Source organism: Microcaecilia unicolor, chromosome 4 (assembly GCF_901765095.1).
Source record: "Microcaecilia unicolor chromosome 4, aMicUni1.1, whole genome shotgun sequence".
NCBI classification, from domain to species: Eukaryota; Metazoa; Chordata; class Amphibia; order Gymnophiona; family Siphonopidae; genus Microcaecilia; species Microcaecilia unicolor.
The window spans coordinates 209,055,447-209,074,525 of NC_044034.1; the positions used below are offsets into that span (position 1 = coordinate 209,055,447).

Below are 19,079 nucleotides of genomic sequence, written 5' to 3' on the forward strand. Positions count from 1 at the left end.
ATTCATGCAGAGATGTTTTCACCTAGTAAAGGGCCACCAAGTAACCAAAACAGACATCAGATAGTAACATAGTAACATAGTAGATGACGGCAGAAAACGACCTGCACGGTCCATCCAGTCTGCCCAACAAGATAAACTCACATGTGCCATTTTTTGTGTGTACCTTACCTTGATTTGTACCTGTCTTTTTCAGGGCACAGACCGTATAAGTCTGCCCAGCACTATCCCCGCCTCCCAACCACCAGCCCTGCCTCCCACCACCGGCTAAGCTTCTGGGGATCCCTTCCTTCTGAGCAGGATTCCTTTATGTTTATCCCACGCATGTTTGAATTCCGTTACCGTTTTCCTCTCCACCACCTCCCAACGCGCTATTCGTGTATAGTGATGTGCTCAAACAAAATTTAAGTCTTAACTCCAACCAAAAATGGCTAGCTATACTAAAAAGATGTAAGTCACAAAAAATAACTTATCTTAAGAACCCCGAATCCTGAACTACTGGACGCCCAGGGCTTCATTAAATGTTTTCACGGAGGTAATAAAAAGGATTGCTCTCCCCTGGAGCACTGGTTTGGTGTTACCAGTGACATTCTTGTTTAGCTTTATTCAAGATAGCACATTATCAGACTTGGACACTATTTGCAAGCTCCACTGGATGTGATTCCATGTGCCCCCAATGAAAGCAGAGTTTAATTCTACTTCCATTTAATTTCAATATATTCCATCTTTATAACACCAGGCTTCCCAAAGGCAGATTACAGAAACAGATGAACAGTTAAGATCAAAAAACAGGATATTCTCACTGAAATTTCTCCAACTGTATTGTATAGAACCAGCTTAGAAAAATAAGCACAAAATATAGGGATTATAACTGCTGTTTCTACCAGCTATAATAATTTTTAAGCTGTTTTAGTGATGTTCAATTTTTATTTCATGATATTTAAATCTAGATATGGGGAAGCTTTCAGATAAATTAAAAAGCTGTCAAATAAGTAAAAAAAGAAAGCAAAATCTTTTCTCCTCCACCTTTTAAGGCTTATCCAACTGGAACAGCTTTAGACTTTTTACAGATGGACACGCATTTATTTTTAATAATTTCACAGAACACCACATTGGTCCATCAAGCACCAAATAAAATAGTAACTGGGCCTGGAGATCCAGTTGGAAGCGCCTGCCTTCCCCACCCCATCAAGAGCAGCACAACCCGGTGATCACAAGTATGTCCATCAACCATTCTGCAGTGCCCACCCCACCACTCCAGTCACTACTTACAGGAAAGGCCCGAATGCGCATCTTGGTGTTCCTCCTGCTGCTGCCCATGCTTTTGCTGAGGTTCGAGTTCGACATGTTTGGCGGCTTTGGAGGGGGGACAGGTAGGGACAGGAGGCGGCTGTGTACAACTCCGCTCGTCTTTTCAAAAGGAAAAGGAGCTAACTGAAGCTCAGGGAAGAAGAGGCGACGCACCGAGCAACCGTCCTGAGGGCTGAGAGCGCTGGTACTGCGGGAGCGGAGCGGGCAGAGTTGAGGCGCGCCACGGGGCCCCCTTAGGCGCGAGGCCTAAGACCGGCCCTATCCACCACAGCCCGCGACAGCAGCGATACTGGTCTGGAAGCTGGAAGACTTTCCTGTGCGCCTTTCTGTGCATGGGGGGGGGGGGGGGTTCAGGCAAGACAACAAGGCAGAGAGAGTGAAACTGAACGTCAGACTTGCAGGAAGGGCAGTAAGTGTGTGGCGCCGCACTACGACAGACTTCTGGATCAGGAAGTACTGTGGAGGAGGACCAGAGAAGAGCTTCTGGCTGCAGTGCAGGGCTGCAGGCTACATGTGGATGAGAGAGCGAGCCACAGCACAAAGGCTGTGTGTACTCACACTGTTAATCAGGATGATTTGGGCGGGCCTGAGCTCAGATTGGGTGGGCCTGGGCCCACCCAGGCCCACCCGTAGCTACGCCCCTGATGTGTACAGATTGGAAACATCTCTGTTGAACCAATAAAAGTCGGTCTGCACCGAAAGACCTCAAAACCTCCTTAAGAATATGGAGAATGAAAATGCCTTTTTGATATAATCAGAATATAGTCTCATCAAACTGAGGTACACTAACAGCACAGTAGGAGAGAATCTACTAGTTGACAAAGGATGGAAGTTCTCTCTGATACCGGAAGGGATACTTATGACAGAACTGAGGAAGACCCATTGCCAGGACTATAAATGTGGAAAATGGGAAATACGAAGTTGAGATGCAATGACAGCAAGGGGGGGGGGGGGGGGGGGGGAGGGTGACACAATTGAGAAGGAGTTTGTGGTTATGGAAGTACCCCCCTTTGGGCTCTGTTTACTAAACTGAGGCAAGGTTTTTCAGTCACTGCATGTTAATTACCAAAATTAACAAGTGATAAGTGCTGAACCTCTGCATTAACTACTGAGTTCCCAGCATCTTCCCATGCACTTACCCCCGGATTCTACATATGATACCCAAATTTGGGAGCACTGCCGAGATGCACGCACAACTTAATTGGCTAATAAGCTGTTAGCTATCAATAATTGGATGCTAACAACCAATTATTGATGTTAATTGGCACTGATTAGGATTTGCACATCGTTTGGTTGTGTGCTATTCTCTAATGCTGGGTGCCTAAATCCCATAGCATGTAACCCACAAGGGGGCATGGCCATGGTAGGGGCATGGGCATTCTGAAATATTGAATGTGGTGTTATAGAATAACAGGTCTCCGCACTCAATGTGGGCACCAGGATTTACACTAGGTTTCAGCAGGCATAAGTCTGGTGCCAAGAGTTGGGCGTGGAAACCGTTGCTAAGTGATATTCTACAAAGGGCATGTGCTTAGTGCCAAACTTTTCTGGCACCCATTTTTGAGCGCCATTGATAGGATTTCCCCTATAATGCAGAGAAAAGGTCTTTATTGCACATTAAGGGGCCCTTCTACAAAGCAGTGGTAAGCCAAAACTAACATTGGCCCAATGCGGGCACCGGTGGTAGTTACACCCCCAGCACATGGCATTTCCGGCACTAGCAATAATCGGGCAGCGGTGCCTGGTTACCACCAGGTTAGCACCAAAGGCCCCCCCCCCCCCCCCCCGGCATAGCCACACCTTTTTACCCGCTGCAGTAAAAAAGGGCCTTAGCGCATGGCAAAAATGGCCACCACTAGTGCAGGGCTCCTTTTACCACAGCTTAGTAAAAGGGCCCCTAACTGAATTACAAATAAGATGCAGTTAGTTAGTGACACTTAGAGGCAGATGCAGCAACCAAACGTAAAAAAATCTAAATCGTTAAAGTCCCTAACGATTTTAAAATAACGAAAAATGCACCAAAAAAAAAAGTCACACATGCTGAGATCGGTATTGAAACGTACAATGTATCAAAGAATCACAATACACATCGTTAATCGGCCCCCAAATCATGCGCAGAGCAGCCAAGCGTTATGTTAGCTGCTCTGCGCATGCCACAAACAGTCAAAACACAGTCAAATCACAAGCACATGGCTCCCAAATCAAAACAAAAATAAAAAAAAAGGGTCGGGAGGGGGCAAGGGCGCTCATCAGGAGCGTCCTGTACGGACGGCCTTGCCCCCCCCCCGCTGCTCCCCACTTTCCGCCGCTCCCCCACCCCGAAAAAGCAAAATTCGAGCAGCCCCTGCCCCCCTCCCTTCCTCACTACTCTCTCACCTGAGCTCCGCCTCCCGACATCCTCCGTCCTGTGCCCCGCCCCCTTTTGGGGTCGTCGCCGCCATTCCCCTCCTCCATCGGGCCCCCCTCCCTCTTACCGGGCCCGTGCAGCGCCTCTCTCCTCTGTCCGAAGGCGCTGCACGGGCAAGAAGAAAGCTGATGCCTGCCTTCGCCCAGCTTCGATGGCGCGTCTTTCTCCTGCTGGGCCCGCCCCTGTCTGACGTCAGTAACCTACGTAGTTAATGCACTCTAACTAGCTCCATGATAGTTGCAAGACACAGTCCTTGCCCATTCACTGCCCTGTTTCACATTAGCTGCTAATGTGGAAATAAGCACTAACGGCTAAGGTTCTGAGTTTACAGCAAAGTGGTTTAGCACACACTATGGTTTACTCTATAATGTTATAGCTCATCTAACCAACTGTAGATCTTGGGATTTGAACTTGCAAATGTTAACCAAACACTAGTGATGTGCATTGTTTGAAATAAAGTGGGAACTTTCCCATATGATTTCATGTCACTTTTAACCCAAAATGACAGGAGAAAGTCCATGATCTCATTTTTTTTCCTGCATTATCAGTCATGTGCAGTAGTGCCTAGAACTGCACAGTGGTGTACCCTATTGCTCACTAATTTATACTATTTACCGATAGGCATCACTATTGAAGATTAGAACTCACTATTGATCCACAGTGCACACTATTTGAGCAATAGGGTGCAGTAATTGACAACATTGCTCTGAAACAAAAATAAATCTAAAAAACCTTAAAGAAGTAAAAGAAAAACCCATAAACAGCACAAAACTAAAGAAAATTAAACATTTTTGGCTTACGCACTCCTACCAAAGACTAGCACTGAACCAATGATCAAATCCACTTACTGAGTGGTAGCCAAGCCCTGATTACTCTCCAGTACTATGTTGTTAATTTTTGAATTACTTCTCCCCTCCCTCCAGCAATGTTAAGTTTTCATTTTTCTCTTCCTAGCTGCTTCCCTGATATTTCTGCATCTGCCAGCTATGCCAGTGCCCAGCCTTCCAGTTCCACCAGCGTTCCTCCGGATAGTACTATTGCAAATTTGGGACATGTGATCAATCCAAGCTCCAGTGGCGTCTTCCATGTCTGTCCACAAGGCGGCCAGATTCCAGCACGCCATGGTCCTGCCATTGTGAATGCTTGTGGGCCTGGGTACTCCACTCATCTAAACTGCAATAACAACAATGGCATGGTGGTGCCCAAGGGCTATCCTAGCGGGCACTGCATGAGTAATGTTGCCCCACCAAGTAAATCAGAGTCAAAAGCATCATATGCACCTGGGTAAGTTGAACAAGGGGAAGAGTAGGATGAGGGATTGTACAAGTATGTTATACTTTGACATTCAGGTGATTTGTCAGAAATGGAATATGGAGATACCTGGCTTAGTACAATGTTCAAGATATTTATTTATTTAGATTTAGCTCATGCCTATCCATTGGTAGCTTAAGGGAAGTTACTTTCAGGTACAGTAGGTATTTCTTCGTCCGTAGAAGGCTTACAGTCTAAGGTGGGCATGGTGCTGAGAAGTGCAGATAGGGCCAGATTCTATGTGGTACGCAAAAATGGGTGCTGGAAAAGATCAGCGCTAAGCGGTCCTTTATAGAATAGTGCTTAGCGCTGATTCTTGCGTCCAACCTTTGGGCACTAGACTTAAACCCAATGTAAAAGCTGGTGCCCAATTTGGACTTGAGGATCCACTATTCTATAACACTGCATGAAACTTTTAGGAATGACCCTGATCTGTCCATATCCCTAAAACCAACAAAACAAGCGGAAGAAATCCAGAAAGACCAGACTGAAACCACAGATGGTAAGAGCACCAGAATGTGTTATTGGGACCCTACACGGTCTGTGTTTCGGCTGAAAAGGCCTTCTTCAGGGGTCTTCAAATTGACATATACGGATGTTCCTCCAAAAATTCTCACGAAATGAGACGATCTGGACTGAATAAAAGCGAAAATGAAAACGCTGGTGTCATCCAAACGGAGCATAGACATTATGTCTATGCTCCTATGCTCCGTTTGGATGGCACCAATTTGAAGACCCCTGAAGAAGGCCCTTTTGGCCTTTTTGGCCGAAACATGGGCCTTCCCCAGTCCCACCTTGAAGGGCTCTGGTAGTCTGGTGGTCTCTGTGGGGGCCAGGGCCGCTGAGAGGGGGGGACAGGGGGGACAAAAGTCCCCGGGCCTGGGCCTCCGGAGGGGGCCCGGCGACATCACAGTCCGACCCGCCCTCCCTCCGTCGCTCCCAGCACTAACCTTAAATGCCTCCTTTCACCACATTCGCAGCAAGCAGCAGCAGGGCAGGCCACTCCTTCCTTCCGTGTCCCGTCCTCGTCTGACGTAACATCCGTGAGGGCGGGGCACGGAAGGAAGGAGAGGTCTGCCCTGCTGCTGCTTGCTGCGAACGTGCTGAAAGGAGGCGTTTAAGGTTAGTGCCGGGCCCGGCCCAGTAGCAGGTGGAGGGGGGGCCGGCGACCTTGGGTGGGGGGGCCCGGCGGCGACGACGATGACGACCTCGGGTGGTGGGGGGGCCCGGGGGCGGCCTTGTCCCAGGCCCGGCTCTGGCTCTCGGTGGCCCTGGTGGGGGCAGTAAAGAACAACACTCTTTCCTGCCTGTTGCCACTATTCTGCCCATCGTTGCCATGTTTTAAAAATTGCTGCTGAGACACCCTGCGGCAGTCTCGCAAGAATGTCTGGACCCGCAAGACTATCGCAGGAAGTCTCAGCACCCATTTTGAAAACATGGCGGCACCGAGCACAATAGCAGTAGTGGGCAAGAAAGAGTGGGGTTCTTTCCTGTCTCCGAAGAATCCACTAGACCACCAGGACCCTTCAAGGTAGGACTGGGAAGGGCCTACTGAGGCTCAGGGGACTGTAGTTTGCAGGAGGGGGGTGGCAGCTGCGGCGATAGGGGGGCTGTAGGGTGTGGGAGGGAATGGTGGCAGCGCAGCAGTGGTGGGCAGCGGGCAGTCACCTCTAGAGTGCCCGGTTGGTGTACTGGCATGTCAGGGAGACCTGTGCACTAAGAATGCTGGCTCCTCCCATGACCAAAGGGCTTGCATTTGGTTGTTTCTGAGGTGGACGTCCTTGGTTTCCATTATCGCCGAAAATCAGAAACGACCAAGTCTAGGGACGACCATCTCTAAGGATGACCAAATTTCAGGATTTGGGCTTCCCTTACCGTATTATCGAAACGAAAGATGGACGTCCATCTTGTTTTGAAAATATGGGTTTCCCTGCCCCTGGATGGGGACGTTTTGCGAGGACGTCCTCATCAAAACTTGGACGTCCCTTTCGAAAATGTCCCTCCAAGTCTACATTTACACGTGCCCATTTGGATACCCCCACTTGTGGTAACTCAAATGCTGCAGTAAATGCAGGCACCTAAATGTGTCAAATTCACACAAAAATGCAGGTATTTTGGGCACGCCCTGATCCACCCATGCCCCTTCCACTTCAGCACCTTCTTTGAAGATGTGCACCCTAGAATTTACACGATTAGGTTATAGAATATTGACTAATGGCAGTTGCGTGCGCAACTGCAAATTGGCACCAATTAACTACAATTATAGCTGATAATTGGCTGTTAAGTGCAATTAACGGTCTATTATTATATTAACTAGTGCTGTTCTATGACAGCATGTGCAGCTTTGGGTGCTAAGTGTCAGTTTGCACACACGTTTTTAGAAATGCAGGGGGTTAATGTGCAAACTTTGAGAATACTGGTATAAGAGGCGATTTTCAAACTATCTCTGTGCTTATGTTTTACTCTTGGGCTTGAGAGCGAGACGAAAAGGAGATGTAGACCTCACGGGTGTGTTACAGCAAAAAAAGAGAAAAGTGCAGCACCACAGAACATAGATATTAATGACTTGACACGGCTGTGTTTCAGCATATATGTCTGCACCAGGAGTCTGCAACCTTAGGAGAGGACCAAGTTTGTACCAATGTGTATTGAGTATGGTGAGGATCAAAATAAACCAGTGGAAGACTTATAGTCCACTAGATGAACTTCTTGTAGTAAGAGATTGCACAGCATTCAAGACTGCATCCCTGCTTACTTACTCTTGGGCTTGGCATCAGTTCTCAAATCACATGTTTACTTATGTTTTGAAAGTTGTCATGCATTGTCTCTTGCACCTGCTTTTTTTATGAGTAGAATTTTGCTGGAAAAGTAGGCACAAAAATTTTAAAATACAATCTCCGTATGTACGTTCCTCCTGTGACGTAAACACACCCAGAAATGCTGCCTTGTGGAATAGCAATCAAATGTCTAGTTGCACTGAGCGAGGGCGATTTTCAGACTGCCAGTTATTTCAGGTAAAATAATTCTTGCCTCATGGAAATTGCTTTAAAAATTGACCTTCAGATAGAAGATAAAAACCTATGGCCCAATAGAAGAGGCTGCTGCCTGGTTAAATCACTCTGAGTGGGTCAGAAAGGGATGTTTGGCATCACTTAATCAGGCAGTGCAGCTGAACATCCACTCTGACTGCCATGGTACTGTGTGGAGGCAGAATCTGAGCAGAGCCAGGAGTTGTGCAGTTTTAGTAGATTTAAGGCAATGTTAAAAACCTTATTTTTTAGGCTTTTGATATTGACTTAGAACAAACTAATAGGATATACTAATTAAGAAATACCATCTTTCTGCAGGACACATGGGAGTAGATTATATATATGGTGCCTAAATTTAGGCATAATTTATAGAATATGCCTAATTTTCCACACGGTTTATAGAATATGCCGAGCACTTGTCCACAAATTTAGTCATGGGCGCCTAAATTAGGCGCGGAATGGGTGTATTCTATAACCATGTTCATAGATTTTAGAAATGTCCATGACCCGCCCATTCCATACCCATTGCTACACCCCCTTTTCATCTATGCAACTTATAGTTTACACGCATCAAATTATTAAATACGCTTAGACAGTTGTACGCGTAAATTCTAATTAATGCCAGTGTCAATAATTGCTTGTTAAGTGGCAATTATCGGTGCTGATTGGCTTGTTAACTAATTAAGTTGTGTGCACAAATACAGAATATGACTAGAGTTGCATGCACAACTTAGGTTGCGCTATATAGAATCCGGGGTATGATCTGTAAGAAATGTTATGTTGATGTGTGGTCTCTTGGGTGCAAGTTCTTAGGCTTTCCTAGTTTGATAATGTTCTTATCTTATATATGTTGTATTTTTAAGAATTGTAAACCACTTTGTTCAATGCAAGTTAAGTGGTATAAAAAAATTTAATAAACATAAACACCAATGATATTCACTGCTAGCACCCCCATTGCTAACTGGGCAAGTAGGACCATATAAATAGCAGGCCTATCTTTGCCCGGTTAACTATGTGGATACATCGCTGAATATCAGTCATACCTACATAACTTCCAGGCATCATAATCAGGTTGCCTGGCACTGAACATCCAGAACTAAATTAGCTGGCAGCAGTCAGTGTTTATAAAATTGCTGAGCACCGCCAGCTCCATACTGATTTACTAGAATAAGACAGCAGATGAGGACCAAAAATCTCAATAGTTACTCATAATAATGTAGTAAATAACAACTAATAAAAGACCAATTGGGCCATCCAGACTGCCCAATTGAGATTTTTCCTCTTTAGTTCTCCAGCACTCTAGATAGATATGCACACAAATTCTCATAAACAGGCCAACCATCTACCGCCATGGAACAGTGGGACTGCAGCTGCCTAAGGGCTGCTTGGAGCTTTGTGCCAGGAGACAGACAGCCCCACAGGCAGCTTTGGTTTGGTGGGTGATGTCACCAGTTGGCCCTAAGAGAGGCCATTTATTCCATCTACTGCCGTGGAATGCGGCCCACGGATGCATGCCCAAAGGGGCATGTCCCTTCGGAGCCTAGAGGAGCCATGAGCAGGAAATTATCTTCCTTATCATCATGGGGAAGAGAAAGGCCAAGTAAGAGAGCTCCAAAAATTGAGAACAGATCTCCAAAAATTAGAATGGTCAAAGATCTGACAGTTAAAATTTAATTTAATACCAATATAACTATACCTCGCCTGTAATTTCTTCCAGTTCAATCCCCTGGGAAATGTAATGCAGGAGACTGGGTCCTCACAGGTTTGCAAGCTACTGTACTAATCACCCTGGTATAGCTTCAGGAACAGGGATGTGGCTAGAAACACTTCAGCCATGCAAATCTGGAATATATGAAGGAGCTCCATAGGAAGAGGTAATAACTTGAGAAGAGCAACACTGAAGCAAGAGGAAACAATCCCATATATAGGGCAGAAATGTTCAAACTGGTTCTTGAACTGGTTCTGGCTGGACCAATCAAAAAACTAAGAGGATCAGAAAAACAAAACACAGCTAGAGGTTGCCTTGAAATAGCACAGATGAAACACGTGTCAGACGCACATCAACCCCTGATTCATATGTGAAGATAAGGGTATACAGATCCCTGATTAAAACTGAAAATATAAGTAAAAATAGTTTGTTAAAAAATTATAAAAAGTTACAAAAGGCTATAAAACAAGATTTTAAAAGGTTTAAGAAAACCATTAAAGACCGATGATGAAATAGGTGTGTCACCTACTTCCTGCATAACTGAGAGACCTGTCTCTTAAGGAAGTCCACCTCTGATCATCCTTTACAAATCAAATATTTAAAGACTGAATTGGACAAAACTAATATAACTATACCTCGTCTGTAGTTTCTTCCAATATATATTAATACATACCAAGTTTGAGGTTTGGACACTTATGGAAGTTAAAATTTAATGCCAAGAAATTTAGAGTGATGCACTTAGGGTGCAGAAATCCAAAGGAGATGTACCAGATAGGAAGAGAGAGACTGATAAGCACAGCTCAAGAGAGGGACCTTGGGACATTGGGGTAATGGTGTCTGAGGATCTCAAGGTGACAAAACAATGTGAAAAGGCGGTGGCCATGGCCAGAAGGATGCTAGGCTGCATAGAGAGGGGTATAACCAGCAGAAGAAAGGAGGTGTTGATGCCCTTGTACAAGTTGATGGTGAGTCCCTACTTGGAGTACTGTGTTCAGTTTTAAAGGCCATATCTTGCTAAGGATGTAAAAAGCCACTTGAAGCGATTCAGAGAAAAGCGACAAAAATGGTGCTGGGCATACATCTATGGTCTGTGCCTTGATTGTGGCTTGAAAGGTTTGAATGGGCTGGAATGGGGGCTTCGATGACAACTTCAGTGGTTGGAGTACAAGGCCAGTATTGGGCAGACTTCTAAGATCTGTACCCTGAAAATGGTAAAGACAAATGAAGATCAAGTATACATTTGTAGTATCACATCATATCTTATGGAATGTGTTATCTTGTTGGGCAGACTGGATGGACCGTAGAGGTCTTTATCTGCTGTTATCTACTATGTTACTATCAAAGGTCCTATGGTTCAGCATGTTTTGGCCAAAAGGAAATTCTTTCTCTACTGGAACTGTGAGTAAATTGTCTCCATCCACTATTTCCATAACTTCTACTGAATGTACCCCTCCTTCTCAGCCTGGTAAACATACTACACCTGAATTATATCCCTCAGGAGGGTCATGTTCTAGGAATGAGTTTGCCAAAAGAGGGGTTAGGACATAATGTACCTTTGCCTAAACCCATACAGATGGTCCTTATCTACTCATTGAATATTGAAACTGACTTTCAAGATAAACCCATTACCTTGCAAGATATATGGCAGGTGGTTACTCAAATAGAACAATCTATTCAAAAGACTGTTCCAAATTTGTGTCAGTTTACTCAAGAAACAGTTACTGAAATCACTGAGCATGAGAAAAAAAAAATTATTAGATAATGAGTAATGGACACGTAGAATGGATTCTTCTATTATGGCATTACAATCTGCTGTTTCCTCTCATATTAAAGATAGCTTGAGTGTTCATACTAAGGAGATTTTTTACTAAAGGTTAGCTGAAATTATCTGAAGCAGGTCCCATTTTATTCCAGTGGGCCCTGCTGCAGATAACTCGAACTAATCTTTAGTAAAAGACCCCTAAATTAGAAATGATAGAAAATCTCTTCCGTGCTAAAAATCTTAGATTTCTTAATTTTCTTGTGACTCATTACCTAGCGCCTCTACAGCTATTGAAAATGTACCTAAAAGATGTTCTATTATATTCTTGGGTGGATGGCCTATCAGTCAAGAATATATATTATGTAGGTAAAGGCTTGAGTAATTCAAGAGGAAGGAAGTTTAGATCAAATCTCCTGTCCTGACAGCCTTAATATATCTCAGTTTTTGGAAACTACTCAAGACGTTATTGCTAAGCGTGCCACTTTGTTGGTTAAATTTTCTTCTGAAGCTGTCAAGAAGGAAAATTTGAAACTATATTTCTTTAAAAGGCAAGTTTTCTTTTGTATTTAGTAAATATATATCTATCCAGATGTGGTTAAGGCTAGACAGACTCACCACCTTATAACTGAAAGAGAAAAACGCCTAGATTTCGACCCAAATCGGAGATAGACGTTTATCTCACAAAAACGAATAAATCGGTATAATGGAAAGCCGATTTTGGACGTTTTCAACTGCACTCCATCACGGAAGCATAAAAAGCTGACGGAGGCATGTCGGAGGCGTGGCGAAGGTGGAACTGGGGCATGGTTATCGGCCGAGGAGAGATGGGCGCCTTTCGCCGATAATGGAAAAAAAGTATGCGTTTGTAGCTAGAATTTAGGGCACTTTTCCTGGACCCTGTTTTTTCACCAATAAGGCCCCAAAAGTGCCCTAAATGACCAGATTACCACCAGAGGGAATCGGGGATGACCTCCCCTGACTCCCCCAGTGGTCACTAACCCCCTCCCACCACAAAACATGATGTTTCACAACTTTTTATTTTCACCCTCAAATGTCATACCCACCTCCCTGGCAGCAGTATGCAGGTCCCTGGAGCAGTTGTTAGGGGGTGCAGTGGACTTCAGGCAGGTGGACCCAGGCCCATCCCCCCCCTACCTGTTACAATTGTGCTGCTTAATGCTTAGTCGTCCAACCCCCCCAAACCCACTGTACCCACATGTAGGTGCCCCCCTTCACCCCTTAGGGCTATAGTAATGGTGTAGACTTGTGGGCAGTGGGTTTTGAGGGGGATTTGGGGGGCTCAACACACAAGGGAAGGGTGCTATGCACCTGGGAGCTCTTTTACTTTTTTTTTTTTTTTTTTTGTAAAAGTGCCCCCTAGGGTGCCCGGTTGGTGTCCTGGCTTGTGAGGGGGACCAGTGCACTACGAATCCTGGCCCCTCCCACGAACAAATGCCTTGGATTTATTCGTTTTTGAGCTGGGCGCTTTCATTTTCCATTATCACTGAAAAACAAAAACGCCCAGCTCACAAATTGTCGAATAAAACATGGACGTCTATTTTTTTCGAAAATACGGTTCGGTCCGCCCCTTCACGGACCCGTTCTCGGAGATAAACGCCCATGGAGATAGACGTTTTCGTTCAATTATGCCCCTCTCAGTATCATAGAAGATAGTACCCACTACTGAGGCACAAGGCTTTAGTTATTGGGGCTTCATTCTTCCTTAGATTTCCTTTAAATGTTTAATCACATATGAGAATAATAGATATATTTTTTCAGATCCAACTAATTTGGAAACTTTCTGGCAGGACAAACCTGTTCAACATGAAATGTGACGTGATTTTTTTTTGTATTTTTTTTTCTAGCTGTAAGAGGTTAATGGAGTCTATTATATAATAATTTGTTTTTGTCTTGTCATTCCTTATTTTGTATATTCTGGCCCTTAGTGCAATTGTATTCTCCATATGGTGAACTTGAAATGGGTTATTTGATTATTATGTAATAGTTCTAATTTTGGGACTTATTTCTTTCTTTACTTATATATCATGTGCATTAATATTATGTTCTTAATAATAAAATTGAATTGCCACAATTAAAAAATGGTGACATCTCCTGTCCCTTCTCTCTCCTGTCCTGGGCTTTCTCATGAGGGTTAGTCTGACACTCAGTTGTGGCAATGGGCCAATAATGGCTGGTTTGCAACCCTAGTTTTAATCATAGTCACTCTGTGCAGGTTTTCCCATTCTTTGTGAGAGGAGTGTGGTAGCCGTGTTAGTCCACTCTTAAGGTTATCAATAGAAATCAAACAAAATAAAACATGGATAAGATGATACCTTTTTTATTGGACATAACTTAATACATTTCTTGATTAGCTTTCGAATGTTGCCCTTCTTCGTCAGATCGGAAATAAGCAAATGTGCTAGCTGACAGTGTATATAAGTGAAAACATTCAAGCATTACTATGACAGTCTGACAGGGTGGGAGGATGGGGGTGGGTCGGAGGTATGCATGGGGACATCAAAGCATATCATTGATATTCTAACAGAATGGGTGTGGGTAGGTGAGGGGAGGGTGATCAACAGAGACATACAGCTTTATGGTTTATAATGGGCTAGGAACCCCAGGTCCTTGTTAAGTCCTTTCTGTTGGGTGTTAAAATATTCAATCATTCTGACTTCAAAGATCTTACGTTCTTGTATGGTTTTAAAGTTACCTTTCAGTATTCAGTACACGTCCCTGTAATTTATCCAGTTGCAAACTATGCCAAAATATTTCACAGGACCCCACAGTTACCCACAAAGGAAAGATATTCAACATAAAGGGATCTTTCACTTGCTCATCTTCCAATGTGGTATATATCATTCAGTGTAAAAAATGTAACGAAGGATGCTATATTGGAGAAACAGGCCAGATGCTTAAGACAAGATTCAATTTACATAGACATCACATGAACAATACAGCCAGTAGGGCCCCCACCCCGGTGGGACAGCACTTCACAGAACCAGGACACTGTACCAGTGATTTCACAGTGAGAATACTGAAAGGTAACTTTAAAACCATACAAGAACGTAAGGCCTTTGTATGCCTGGAATAGACTTCCTAGGTTAGTACACAAGCTCCAACTTTGGCAGTATTCAAATCTAAGCTAAAAGCCCACATTTTTGAGGCTGCTTTTATATCCTGACTCCTACTCACTTGTTCAGTACCCATGTCTGTTTTATCATTCCCACCATTAGTAATTCCCTTATTTGTTCTATTTGTCTTTCTTGATTAGATTGTAAGCTCTGGCGAGCAGGGACTGTCTCATACATGTTTAGTGTACAGTGCCACATACATCTAGTAGGGCTATAGAAATGATAAGTTATACATAGCAGCAGTAGTAGTAGTAGTAGATCCATCTGCAAAATAAAGTCACAAGACTGAATCTCCAACAAAGAAGTCTTCAAAAACTGCCAAATTTCTAGTGTGGAGGGGATAGTTATGAAAGCTTAGCCTTAGTGGACAGGCCATGTCATAGGGATGGAGGACAGAATTCTCAAATTTTTGCTCCACAGCCAGCTGAAAAATGATCACAGGGAAGACTATACCAGATTCAGGGACACCATGAAGCACAGCCTTAAAATTTGCATGGCAGGCCTCAACAGTTGGGAAGACACAGCCTTGGACAGGGTCAGATGGAGGCAAGCAAGCAAACTCAGGCACAATAAGAAAAGAATGAAAGAAGAAAGGCCAACTTCTCTCAAAGAAATAGCATGGCAGCAGCAGGAAGAGATTACAGGAGAGATGGGTGGAGTTTGGAAGGGGGGAAGGGGTTCGTGGTTTGGTTTTCCTTTTGGCTCAATTAAGCCCCGCCTTTCCATTCTCACTCCCATCACAGCTCTGCTACAGGCTAGCTTTTGGGGTATGTGACCTGTGTGACTGTGCAGGGCACCATCAATGAGGGGGTACTGTTACAGTGGTGTGCCACCCCCATATCCTTCCATATCATGTGGGCTTGGTGAAAAAAGGGAGTGGGGGGATAATGGTCCTGAGCAGAGAATGGAGGAGAAAGAAGGGAATGTTTGGTAAAAGGAGAGAGTAAGAATGTTGTGCTGGAGTCACCACTAAAAAAAGAGGGGGCATTGTGCCAAAGCTGTTACCACCAAATTAGATACCAATTTCTATTTTTGCAGAAGGCACTAGGTAACTCAGCTCCTCAAGCCAACCACTTGCTCTGTGACCGCTAGATCTTTAGCAGGTGGGTTGGCACGCAGTGGGTTGATATGAATGCATGCCTGTGGGTTCACTAATTTCCTACTCAGCCTGTGATCTTTGGGATTTTCAAACTGAGGGCAGGAAGCACTACATGCAAATGTGGCCCAAGGGACTGTGGAGAAACTGATCGCTCAGTTTGCAAGGTTTGTGCATGCACGTGGTGAAGCAGTTCATAGGGCCTTTCTGAATGTGGAACTGATATTTTATTTCAGTCTGTGAGTTCTAGATATGAATGGTGTGTGGCAGTGGTGTACCAAGGGCGGGGCGGTGAGGGCAGACCACCCCGGGTGCAGCTCGTGAGGGGGTGCTGCCTTGTACGCCTTCCTCCCTCCCCCTGACTGGTGCAGTGCTGCCGTCTTTACCCCCTCCCCCGTGCACTGCGGTGCAGTGAGGTGCTACATGGGTGTCCTCCCCTCCCCCCATCCCCCGACTAGTGCGGTATCGCTCTCCCCCTCCGCTCCTGCACGTCTGTCAACTTCGAGGCTTCTGGTAGCAGCAGCAGCAATGTAAGCGCTGCTTTCGGCCAGCCCCGGAAGCCTTCTCTGGACAGCATCTGGTTTTGGCCTCTGAAAGCTAATTGAAAAATGTATTAGTCCAATGAAATGGTATTATCTTATTTTCTATATTTTGTTTTATTTCTATTTGTTAATTTGTAAAGTGGTGATTGGTATTTGTCAATTTTTCAAATTTATGTCTGCTATCTTTATATTTTGCACAGTACTAGGGGACATGCATCACTGTTTCTATGGTGTTGCATTGTATGCGGGTTCTGGCCTCTTGGGGGTTCAGTTTAATTTTAGTTTGTGTTTACTTATTCTATACTTGGTGAGAATGTATTGGTGTTCTATATTTGTGAAAAATACATGGTTTTCTGTTGGCAGAATCATTTTTACTAATGTCTTGGTTAGTTTTACAATGGGTGTATTGATGTTCTAGTGCTCACTGCAGTGTTTAAGCTGCCTTTCCTAGGTATACCCTTCTTGTGTGACTCGTGGATTATTACTAGAAATAATATTTTCATATAGAGGAGGGGGTGTTAAAAAATGATGGGCCCCTGGTGTCAAATATGCTAGGTACGCCACTGGTGTCTGGGCTCTGGGAAAGGGGAGTATGAATATGATCTTTGCCAGGAAGTGTGGGAATAACAAATGTGAAATAAATCTGCTTAGGAGGTATGAGGAATGGGTGAGCCTAGCCTGCAGAGGAGGGGCACTGACCAAGGTGGAGTGAGAAGGAACCAAATCAGGGGAAGAATTAGTAAGTGGCAAGGCAGGTTAGATTAGGAGGAAGTAGAGAGCAGAGAAGTATAAAATGGGGGGGGGGGGGGGGTGGAGTAGGTAATTGCTTTGGGAGAAGTGAGGAAAAAACAGAATAACACGGGAGGAGGAAGTAGACAATAAAGCAGGGAGGCACTGAGAAAGAAGTGGGAATGGTCTGAGAGAAAAGAAAGTGTAGAGTGTGCATAGGTTAGGTAGGGAAGAGGGACTATTGAGGACTGGCTGGGGAGGGGTAGTATATGGGTTATATAGATGGGCTAGGGTGGTCTGTATGTGGCATAGCATGAGTGGTGTAGACAGGCTGGGAGTAGGATGGTAAACTGTGGCGATGAGTTAAGATTGGGGAGGAAGAGAGGCTGGTGGAACTTGCAGTGCTGCCCCTAGCATTTCTTTTACCCACAAGTCTTAGTAACATAACATAGTAACATAGTAGATGACGGCAGAAAAAGACCTGCACGGTCCATCCAGTCTGCCCAACAAGATAACTCATATTTGCTGCTTTTTGTGTATACCCTACTTTGATTTGTACCTGTGCTCTTCAGGGTCCTCCCTATGTGTTCACCACTTGCTGTGCTCTACATTTAAAGACAGCCTGTCCAGTTGTGTTCACAACCACCATGCTTTAATTTCCTTTATATGGACTTGATAAGTTGAGCACCCCCAGTCGTCTTGAAAAGTTGGCTCCTATGCTCAAGTAGGTCTAACAGAAGCAATATTAACTCCTGTTTCCTGCTGATCCTCTACTTATACAACCAAGCATACTGTTAGTTTTTTCTAGGGCTATCTGAATATTCTTCTTTGATTCAATTTGGCCCCAAATACATTATTTGTATTCAGCTGAATAGTGATTTAAATTAGAATACGAGTAATCCAGAGCTCTACTGTGCTACTGTAAATCCTACTGAAATAAACACTTGATCTGTGATTTTATGCTGCTTCTTTTATTATTTGTTATGTTAAAGCCCATCATTCTTATTCAATATTCGTATTCAGCCGAATAATACTTTTCATTATTTGCATTCCGATGAATAGTAAAATATGCTATTTGGTACAGCTCAAGTTTTTTCCATTTGCTTTATTATATAGACCTGCTTCTTTCAGGTAATCTCAGATGATTATTTTTAAATCTTTCCTGTTCAATAGTTCCCAGATCTTGTTTTGCTGATTGATAGAAGACTAATGAATTTTTGCAATTCAAATTCATCTTTAAGCTCATTTTCTAAACCTCTGACCGTTCTTCCAATATTTTCAAGTCCCCTTTCATGTTTTATTCTTCCCAGCATGATTTAGCATTGTCTACAAACAAGCATAAGTTCCTCAGCAATGTTGCCAATAAAGATATTGAAAAGAACTGATCCAAGGTGCAAGTCCTACTCTATTGATCTACTACTATTATTCATTTCTAAACTGCTACTAGACATAGTCAGTACTGTACACATTATATGCATGAACTTTCTAAGGTTCTAGAGGGCTCATAATCTAAGTTTTTGTACCTGGAACAATAGAGAGTTAAGTGACTTGCCTAAGGGGAATCAAACTCGGGTTGCCAGGATCGAAGCCTGCTGTACTAACCATGAGGCTACTGCTAGTCAATTTGCCTTCATCAGAAAGGGCTCCATTTACCATCACTCTGTGAGTCCTGCCACTCAAACAGTTCCTCATCTAGTTCACAGTTTTCTGTCCTAGACTTGTACTGACCAGTTTGCTTACTATTTTTCTCTGTTGAACATCATCATAAGTCTCACTGGAGTCACTTTTCTCACCTTGATGAAAACCTCAAGCAAGTTTGTCTGGCAATATGAATCCTTTGTGAATCCATTGTTTTGTCCACTACTGACATTAGACTAATGAAGCTATAATCACCTCTTCCCTGCCTCCAGTTTTGTGAAGCCAGTGGAATGACTTTTGTTCTCTTTCAGGTCCTCTGAACAACCCTGGTGTTCAAGAACAAGTTGAATAGAGCAACAAGATGGGCTTACTGAATTCATTTGATAATGTGGCGTGTTCAATTTTAATTACCATA

At 44.0% G+C, this 19,079-nt stretch overlaps 1 protein-coding gene across 1 annotated transcript in view; it reads left to right on the forward strand.

Moving 5' to 3' along the window:
• Positions 1-4,814: 4,814 nt before the first annotated feature.
• The window catches only part of MYRF (myelin regulatory factor), a 212,220-nt gene continuing 197,955 nt past the window's right edge, over positions 4,815-19,079 (forward strand). Inside the window, exon 1 of the mRNA XM_030201173.1 lies at positions 4,815-4,999. Coding sequence (XP_030057033.1) covers positions 4,908-4,999 — 92 coding nt within the window. The 5' untranslated portion in view covers positions 4,815-4,907. The remainder of the gene's footprint in view (positions 5,000-19,079) is intronic.